Consider the following 10039-nt stretch of genomic DNA (forward strand, 5'->3'; position numbering starts at 1 on the left):
ACCAAAAAACTGTAACAAAGATCAGAAAATACACATGGCTTCACTCTAAGGAGGGGGCGGAGCTCGGGAGGGCGACGCACAGAGCTGTCACATCTGATTGGCTCCTCCTGGTCCGACAGAAGAATGTAAACACCAGTCCTGACCTTTGACCTTTCAGATGCATAAAGAGACTTCATTTGTTTGACTCTATGTTTTTTTCAGACAGGAAGTGGATCAGACTTAGTGCTCGGGTCACATGACTGATGGAGGTAGACAAGCTAATGCTAACACCAGTCGTTACGTCTTTTCTTTTGTGAAAACCGCTAACCCTATAAATCCTAATAGTGGGCTGGTTCTGAGGAGTCAGTCCGAAGTTAGCAGAACCATTGTAGCATAAGTTGCTAATGTTGCTAAAGTGATGGCGACATGGCGTTTGTTTTCCCACCACAGGAGGGCGCTCTTGTACATCTGGACTGTGTTTGACTGTGATTTGATGGCCGATGATAACGAAGTCTCCACAGTCGCAGATCAGTCGCACGTTATCCTGCCATGTTTGAAGAGAAGCAGCAACATGCGAGCGCGGCATTACCGCTGTTTTACCACGTCGTACGACTTCTTCTTCTTCTTATTCATTAGAGCTGAGATCATTTTGAAACTTTTATAAAACTAGCCTGCTAGCACTTTTCATTAGCTACCAGTTGTCCAGCAACCTCCATCAGTCACATGACCCTCTCATCATTTCCTGTGACAGAGCAACAGGGGGACATGGGGGTGGCGTTTATTCTGTCAGGACTCAGTTTTCAGTCGTACCAACAAACAGGTGGGGAGCGCTTTAAAGGACGGACCAGGGGAAGGTTTTCATTACCGCACCAACATTAACTTCTTGTCAGTGACATCACTGGAGGCTAACATGCTAACACATGCTAACAGGTCTTTCGTAGTGGCTAGTTGTTGTCAGTCTCAAATGTTAGCATATTTGCTAGCTACTGTGTGGTCTTAAATGTTAGCACATTAGCTAGCTGTTGTCCAGTATGAAATGTTAGCATATTAGCTAGCTGTTGTCCAGTATGAAATATTAGCATATTAGCTAGCCGTTGTCCAGTATGAAATGTTAGCATAGTGGCTAGCCATTGTCCAGTATGAAATGTAAGTATAGTGGCTAGATGTTGTCCAGTATGAAATGTTAGCATAGGGGCTAGATGTTGTCCAGTATGAAATGTTAGCATGGTGGCTAGCTATGCTAGCCACTATGCTTACCTTTGCTCTTAGCATGTTAGCACACTTTAGATGAATGTAGTACTCGTATAAATTCGTTAGCATGTTGTAAGGATGAGGTTACATCAGCAGTAGTTGTGTCAGTTAGCATGTGAGCTAACATTAGCGTGTTAGCAGAGCAGCAGCAGCTCGTCGTCACTGCTCTCCATTTTGCCCGTGGCCTCCAGGCAAACGTCGGGGACCTGAGCCGTGTGGACCATCCCACAGTGTTCACACGGACCATCACGCCCTCCTCGACCACTGCTTCCTCTGTGATGGCGGGGGGCGTGGCCCATGTTGGAGGAGAGGTGTGGCTCTAGCAGTGGCTGTTGGACGTCACACACCAATGAGGACGAGGAGGAGGAGTCAGAGTCAGACACGGGGATGAGAAGCTCCACGTCTTCTTCGTCCTCTCGGCTCCCTCGCCGCTCGCCGGCATCCGCCCCGTGTCTTCCTGTCTCCAGCTGACGCAGCGGGCTGTGATTGGTCCATGTCTGGTTCTGACTGGTTCTGGTGAGGTTTCTTGCAAGGCGGTGAAGGTTCTGGGCTAGGCGCTGCAAGGCAGAGGTGGGCGGGGTCTGGAGCTCTGAGGCGTCATTTTGGCATTCTGGATCTGGATTTGTTGTTGCCAGGGTGACGGGGCTGGATGGAGGCGGGGCTTCTCTGGGACGGTCACGGCATCGGTCTCGGCTCTGTATCGGGGTCATGGAGGTCGCAGATGTCGTCACGGAGACGACGGCCTCTACAGCAGTGGAGGGCGGGGTCTTCTGGGGAAGCGGGGCCACGGGCCCGCCCACAGCACCGACGCCTCTCTCTCTCCCTCGCTCGCCCTCTGTGTCTGTGTCGTCAGAGTCCGGAGACAGCAGGTCTGAACCGGAACTCCCACTGCTCCCAGAACCAGCGCTGTCCTCCAGATCAGCTGAGACCAGAGCCAAAGAGCCCGACCGCCGAGACCGAGAGAAGGTGAAGAGGCGGTGCCACAGGTTGCTATGACGAGTGGAGGAGGGGAGTCTGAGGGAGGTAAAACCGAGCTGCGAGCGAACGGCCAGACGCAGGTTCTCAAGCACGGACGCCTGAGGAGACACAAACAAGGTACACTCATCACATTCTGTCTGGTCTACAGAGTGTGAAGCAGCAGAGAGGGGGCGCTCCAACAACATCTGACATCTTTACCTGACTCCCAGAGCACACTGGGAAATCCTCCACAGGCGGGATCAGGCCCTGGGCAATCAGCTGACCATAAGAGGGTGGGGCTTCCCTCCTCAGGAGCTCCGCCTCCACTCTGGAGAGCTGTGTCTCGAAGGACCTGAAATGACCAATCATAGACCAGAGGGGGAATGCTGTTAAACCACTCACTCTGCCACACCAAAGTCCAGAGAGAAAATCAGTGATTTCAGGAGTTGTTGATCCACTGCTGCCTCCATCACTAACATCAACGTCACTTCAGTGTTTGAAATCCTCAGTGACACAAAGTGACCACACGAGGCAGCAGTACCTGTCTCTGCGTCCTCACCTGCGTTCAAACATGCGCAGAGAGTAGAGTTTGCAGGTGCAGCCGAGGGCGATGACCAGCAGGAGGCCACAGATCAGGCTGCCGATGACGGCGGCAGTGATGACTCTGGTGGGGACGATGACGGGGCAGCTCTCCTCGTCGCTGCCGTCGCCGCAGTCGTCCTGGGCGTCGCAGACCCACGACTCAAACACGCAGCGGTTGTTCTGCAGAGGTCAGAGGTTGCAGTAACATTACTCCTCACAGACTCTGTGTTTGTCCTCGTTTTAGTTTGGGTTTATTTTACCTTGCAGTGGAAGTTTCCAGGCTGGCAGAAAAAGCAGTTCTTCTCATCAGACCCGTTAGGGCAGCGGTTCTGATAGTTGCAGCGGTCCGATCGTGGGTAACACGCTCCGTTCCTGGAACACGGGAACTCGTCCTCTTGACACGATGAACAGTTGAGCTCGTCCCGACCGTTGGGACAGTGCCAGTATCCGTCACAGCGCTGCTGCTCAGTGTAACAGCCCCAGTTCCCCCCACAGGGAACCTCCCAGGGGAGGCAGAACCCGTCCACCTTAAATACAGACACGGGTTAAAAACAGAACCAGTCCACCTTAAATACAGACCCAGACATGGGTTAAAAACAGAACCAGTCCACCTTAAATACAGACACAGACATGGGTTAAAAACAGAATAAACAGAATAAATCCACCTTAACTCAGAGGGAGACCCACACAAACCAGCCATTCCACCCCAAGAACACAGGTATTACACAATAACTGGAACTAAAAACCTGGACAATGCCGACCAATCACGGGTCAGTTCTGACCTGGTAGGTGACGTTGAAGCCGCGGGCCGCGTTGATCTTGTCAGCGTAGAAGTGGACGCGCAGCTGCCCGGACGACGACACCACAGCCACCGGAGCTCTGGAGTCGAAGGCGGTCAACACCCGGAGCAGACGGCGAGGGTTCTCCTCCAGACCGTCGTACACTTTCACGTAGTCGCCGTAACCCGTCCCGTCCAGTTTAAAGTCCGTGAACCTCAGGATCACCTGCGGGAAGAGAGCGGAGGGAGTTCAGGACGAGCGGGAACCACGAGTCTGCCAGGTCCATTGGACACGGACGAGGTCAGAGGTCACCTTTCTGTGGTCTCCGGTGTCGATCAGCCAGGTGCAGTTACTTCCTGGAGGGTAGAAGTCGGGGTAGTTTGGAGAAGTGAAGGAACCGTAGAAGTTCCTCAACCGTTCTCCACAGGTGGGAACGTCACAGTCGATCTCATCGCCGAGATCCTGGAGGAGAAACGCAAAATTAACACTGACGATAACAACCACTCACTCTCCCACACCAAAGTCCAGAGAGAACATCAGTGGTTTTAACACACACACACACACACACACACACACGAGTTGTTGATCCACTGCTGCCTCCATCACTTCAGGGTTTGAAATCTTCACTCAGTGACACAAAGTGACCACACGAGGCAGCAGAGGAGCAGCAGCTCCTGGGAGAGTGAGTGGTTTACAGACGTCTGTCTCGCAGTGAGACAAAGACGTGGGTTGAATGTAAATGTGCCTGTGGCCTGGTGGCGTGTGGCGTTCAGGCTCCAGCTGTTACCTGGCAGTCGATGCTGCCGTCGCAGCGCAGGCTGTGGGGCAGGCAGGTGTAGATGCGGGTGTAGCGCGACAGACAGGGGAACTGGTTGAGGCTGCAGGGCTGGAAGGAGAAGGGCGAGTCCACACACAGCTCCTCGTCTGAATTGTCCCCACACTCGTCCATGGAGTTACAGCGCCACCAGTCAGGGACACACTTCCCGTTAGAGCAGTGGAACTGGTCCACGTCACAGCTGGACGCCTCCGCTTTACCTGCAACCACGAGACAGCTGTTCAGGACAGTCGGGGGTGGGGGGGGACATAAGCAGTGCTCTGCGTCCTCACCTGTGATATAGGACAGTCTGAAGCCTTTTCCCGCCAAAATGTCGTCAGAGTGGAAGTGGATCCAAACGTGGTCCTGGGAGGAGATGTACGGAGGAGGCAGGGAGGAGCCACACACCCTCAGACCGTCCAGACTCCTGTAGCTGCTGATGGACATCCAGTCTGAGGAGCAGCGGTGTGAACCCTGCAGGTCAAAGTCCTGGAAACTGCCCGAGGACGGACACACACACGCACACACATTAGCTCTGTGACGTACATCTATATTTCTATATGACGGGTGTCAAATGATCGCGTTAATTACAGTCATATTTAGCATGTTATGTTTGTTAATCTCGTTAAACTCATTTTTAATCTCTAATTTTACCGTTTCTGTATGCGAGTCTGTTTTATGTGTGTTGGGCCCTGACGTGGACATGTGCTGTCGTTGTGTGTGGAGCGAGGGGGAGGAGCATGTGAGGGTTCTCCGCCCAATGAACGGAACATTTACATTTGAAAAACGCCGACGGCACCATTAACTAAGGGGAAGTGATAGAAGGACGTTAGCTTAGCGAGTTTAGCCACAGCTAACGTTAGCAGCGAAGACGTTAGCTGGAGGAGAACACGTCTGTGACCGACAGCCTGCTTTATTTTATTTGTATTTTCTAATTATTTGGAGTTTTACAAAAGAACACAGTGGAATGTAAATCTGTTTGAGTTTGTTAAAACAATAAATGACTTTATAAAGCCACTGTTTCTGTTATATATCAATCTTTTGATCTGCCACAGTAATGTTATAATGAATTTAAATGAAAATACCTCAAGTTGAGGGCTTTTCTAAGTAAGGTTTAGGTTCAATCTCTCCTAAACTTAACTTAAGTTTAGGTGAGATTAAAAAAGAAATTAATTAGATTAATTCATTACAGACCATAATTAATTCATCTCTCAATTTTTTTAATCTCTTGACATGGATCATGGATTGATATGGATATATATATATATATATCTATTAGGGGTGGGCGGTATACCGGTGTCATAGTCAGCACCGGTGTGACACTGCGCCATGATATGGATTTTGCAATACCGTCAATACCGTGATAAATCAATTGAGCGCCAATAATCTCCTAATTCTAAATAATAATGCATTACATTTTCTTCAAACGTTCAGTGGTCTGAATATCTGTCCTTATATACTGTATATCTTGTTGCAAATAAAAAAGTAAAACATATTCGGTGGTAAAAGGGGAGTGGCCATTAAATGAGCGTAACGAGCACTTGCCAGAGCTGTACACGGAGGTACGGGACAGAGTAATGAACGGAATTCACCACCTTGACGCCTACTCGGCCACTACTGATTTATGGTCCAGCCGGACTACTGAGCCATACATTAGCCTCACCATCCACTTCATTGACAATGACTGGAAGTTGCGCAGCAGATGCCTCCAGACCGCCTTCTGAAGCGCGTCTGATGTGCATGACAACTGACAGCGGTGCAAACATGGTGCGCGCTCTGGAAATTAATAAATATACGAGACTCGCATGTTTTGGACACAGACTGCACAACGCTATTGATAAGTTACACTATGTTAACCTAACATTTCATATTCAGAAAATGTGTCAAGTCCTTTTCTGTTTGTATTAAAAAAAGAAAACAAAAACAAATTTAAGGCCACCACATTAGTATTATATTGTTCGTATTGTTTAGCCGTGATTCCTCTGGGGACCGGATCAGAAAGGAAAAAAAAATACAAATATCAGATTAGAATATTATTAAAAAATATGTACTCCTCCCAAAACCTACCAAAAAAAGTAATACCGTGATATTATACCGTCACCGTTCAAAAGATGAAAAATACCGTGATATTAATTTTAGGTCATATCGCCCACCCCTAATATCTATATATATATAATATAGATACAGTATATACACATCGACATACATATAGAGTACACACACACGCGAATGACTCGAGGTGCGTTTTTAAAAACCTGATGGTGATGGTGTCTCCAGGTCGAGCTCTGATGTTCCAGCTGCAGTTGAGTCTGGCAGGATACTGGAACGGCCAGCCCGGGCTGGTGATGATGCCACTGGACGCTCGCAGGAGCTCGGCCACATCACTGCACGCTACAGAGAGACAGACAGAGAGACAGACAGAGAGACAGACAGAGAAAGAGTGACACTGTTTCCTGTCAGCTCACCATCGTGTGTGTGTGATGTGGGGTCGTGACCTTACCGCTGGAGATTCCCGACACGTAGACGTTGTCGCTCATCTGAGGGGCAGCAATGCATCCTGGGAAAGCATCAGAGCACAAACCGTGAGCAGGGAGGTTCTACTCGACTCACTGTCAGTCACGTTGTTTCCATGACTGCGTGACACTGTGGTTTTCTTGTAAAGCAGTTGTTCTGGGTGAAAGTGAATCATTTAAAAGATTTGTTGACAGAATGGTTCAGTGAAACACCACTGAACGTGGTCACGATCTCTAAACCCACCAGACTCCTCTGTTAAATATTGAGATTTTAGATTTGCTTTTGGGTTGGGAATGAGTTACAAAGATATTCTCAACAGCCTGGCATTGCAAGGAATCATTATTTAAATGGAATATTAAGGGCCGGGTTACTTTACAGGTAACAACACTTGGATCTCATTCCCAACCCAAATAAGTCCACAAGCTTCAGCTCTCTTCACTTGCTCCAGGTAAGTCATTACGATGGATATAAATACTAGAATTATATTAAATTATAATCAGAGTTTTATGTCTGGGGCTAAAACAAAACCCCGTAAAAACAGTCTAAAGGTTATAAAATATAAAGCTCCATAAATCACACATGAAACAAACTTCACCTCAGTCAGATATGATTATGATTCAAACATGTGACGTCATCACACTTACGTATTTAAAGTGAAACTCGTTTCCCTTTAAAAACTAACACTAACACTAGCATTAGCATCGCTCACAGACTCACCTGACAGAACGAGCAAGTTTATGACGTACACTGACGTCATGGCCATGGTGATGATGCCGGGTGATGACCAGTGACGTCACAGCTGCATGTTAAGAACCACAACTGTGAAATGCGAACGTAACAAAAAAAAAACTACGCGAGACCAGCCGGGTTAGCCTAGCATCTGCTAACTGTCCTGCTAACAGAGCTGGTCACACAACAAAGACATCGGACTCCAACAGCTAACGCTAGCTATGCGGACTGAGAGTCCCGGACTGCGCGGTGTGGACACGGAGACACATGTCCGGGGACAAAACACGGGACATTTGTTAAATTAACACCGTGCGCGACGACAAGAGGCAGCGGCTAACTGCGCTATTAGCTCTCCTGCTAACCCGTCCATACACGTAAACAGAGTGGAGGCTAACAGCCGGAGCTAATGTCAATAACACTGTGCGCTTAGCTGGGACATGATAAGAGCAGCGAGCTGCACAGGGGACGAGAGGACACCGAGGACACCGGGTTAATGATCGCCGAGCCCGGACAGAGGAGAGGACATCTGTTAGCTTAGCTGCGAGCTACTGTTAGCTCCGCGTCGAGCTGAACAACAACAGAGAGAGAGAGAGACATAGAGTGTGTGTGTGAGTGTGTGTGAGAGAGAGAGAGAGAGAGAGGGGGGGGGAGAGAGAGACACAGAGTGTGTGTGTGTGTGTGAGAGAGAGAGAGAGAGAGGGGGGGGGGGGAGAGAGAGACACAGAGTGTGTGTGTGTGTGTGAGAGAGAGAGAGAGAGGGGGGGGGGGGAGAGAGACACGTCATGAACACGTGACGAGCTTTTCTTTAACAACGGGTTTTAACTTTTTTTCCATTTAGAATGTATTTATTTTTTTTAGTAAATTTTAAATGTATTATGATATAATGTTATAATATACACTTACAGAGCCAGGGACATGAACCCACAATCCTCAAAGACAACTCGCTGTACCACTGCGCCACCATGGCGCCATCCTAACTCTCACACTTTTTTATATCAGAACATGACGTTTACAGTAAATGTCATGGACTTTAAGACTTAAGTAATATTATAAAACTTAACTTATAACTACTTTAAAGTAGTACAATATAACACCTGTGTGGGTTTTAGCTGCTCGCTAACTTTAGAATCAGTTTATTTTGATGAATCAGCTGATGCTGAAGTGTGAAGAGCTAATGCTAAGCTAACTGTTGATATATGAACATGTGTGTGTGTGCAGATGTCCTCACACTGCACACAAAGAAGCAGGGACAATGGGAGGACAGATGTCCTCCCATTGTCCCTGCTTCTTTGTTCCTCCACAGCCTGACCTCCTCCAACATCACACACACACACACACTCACTAAACAAAGTGTGATCACTAACATTAACCGCTCAACCATTAGGACCAGCACACCCGTTGCTATGGGTGGGCCATAGGGGGCCGGGCCCGCCCCCAAGAGTGCTTGGGCCCCCCCACTTGAGACACAGATCTCTTAAAAAAATTACTTTAATTAGAATTTGATATTATCATATTAGCTAAATAAATGACTTGATAAATACTATTGTCATTAAAACATTACAAATATGAGCCTGGTTGTCAGAAGAGACTTCCCCCGTGTATAAAGACGCAAATGCCGCTGTTCACCACACAGGTGCTGAAAGGTGACAACACATCACTCACTGTCTACAGGACAAACACATGCAGGGGACCAGTGTTTGGTAACATCCTCGACCTGCTGCAATTAATGCTTCAGTTCTTTATTAAAACATGCGTTAATGACACGGAGAAACTTCACCGTGGGTTCTGTCCACATGAGCAAAAGCTCGTTGTGGTGCGCGAGCCCCGACAGAAGCGGCAAGAGAGAAATGAAATATGTTAATTAAACAGTTTTACGTTTAAAGGAAAAGTTCATTTCTATTGAGTGAGAATAAAAATAAAAGGGCTTTTGTCTGGGATTCATTTTCTGTTCGTCAATAAACACATTTTATGAAAATGACATGTAAATGAATTATGAACGTTTAAAATGACCACTATGGTATTTTTATAGGTACATTATTTCCGCTAGTTCGAGTGTTAATGATAAATAGATGAACACTTTTAGAAGTGGTAGAATGTGCGTGTTGTTATTCAGCACCGTCTTCTGTATGTGTTCCGGGACCTTTGTCCTCGCGTCATGCGCTGTCATGTGTAAACTTTGCGTTCCGACACCTTATGATTTACAAATGACGCACTGGTTGTAGGCTTTGTTGGTTATGTTTAACGTGATGATTACATGCTGCGCGAATAGAGTATAGGGTGATAAAAAATATACATACTGTAGGTTAATAATATGCCCACCTTAAGACTGAGGACCAGGGTTTGGTCTCCATGATGACTACTGGTCCTGACAAGGTCGGTGTTTATGGCAGAAAACACACACACACACACACACACACACACACACAAAATCCGT

At 47.7% G+C, this 10039-nt stretch overlaps 1 protein-coding gene across 2 annotated transcripts; it reads right to left on the reverse strand.

The window, feature by feature from the left end:
* Positions 1–332: 332 nt before the first annotated feature.
* On the reverse strand, positions 333–8237 carry lrp12 (low density lipoprotein receptor-related protein 12). 2 transcript variants are annotated; one of them, XR_009234043.1, is made up of 12 exons: positions 7594–8237; positions 6863–6919; positions 6618–6753; positions 4656–4858; positions 4336–4583; positions 3861–4010; positions 3552–3773; positions 3030–3296; positions 2747–2949; positions 2407–2539; positions 1262–2306; positions 333–1226 (listed from the first exon to the last, which is right to left on the reverse strand). XR_009234043.1 is itself a non-coding variant. In XM_058619280.1 (11 exons), the coding sequence occupies exons 1-11, from the start codon at positions 7637–7639 to the stop codon at positions 1365–1367; spliced, it is 2607 nt and encodes an 868-aa protein (XP_058475263.1). In that variant the 5' UTR covers positions 7640–8237; the 3' UTR covers positions 1221–1364. The 2 variants fall into 2 exon arrangements, 1 of the variants encoding a protein (XP_058475263.1); XM_058619280.1 differs by having other exon boundaries at positions 1221–2306.
* Between the last annotated feature and the right edge of the window lie 1802 nt (positions 8238–10039).

The sequence above is a fragment of the Solea solea genome, chromosome 20 (genome assembly GCF_958295425.1).
Source record: "Solea solea chromosome 20, fSolSol10.1, whole genome shotgun sequence".
NCBI lineage: Eukaryota > Metazoa > Chordata > Actinopteri > Pleuronectiformes > Soleidae > Solea > Solea solea.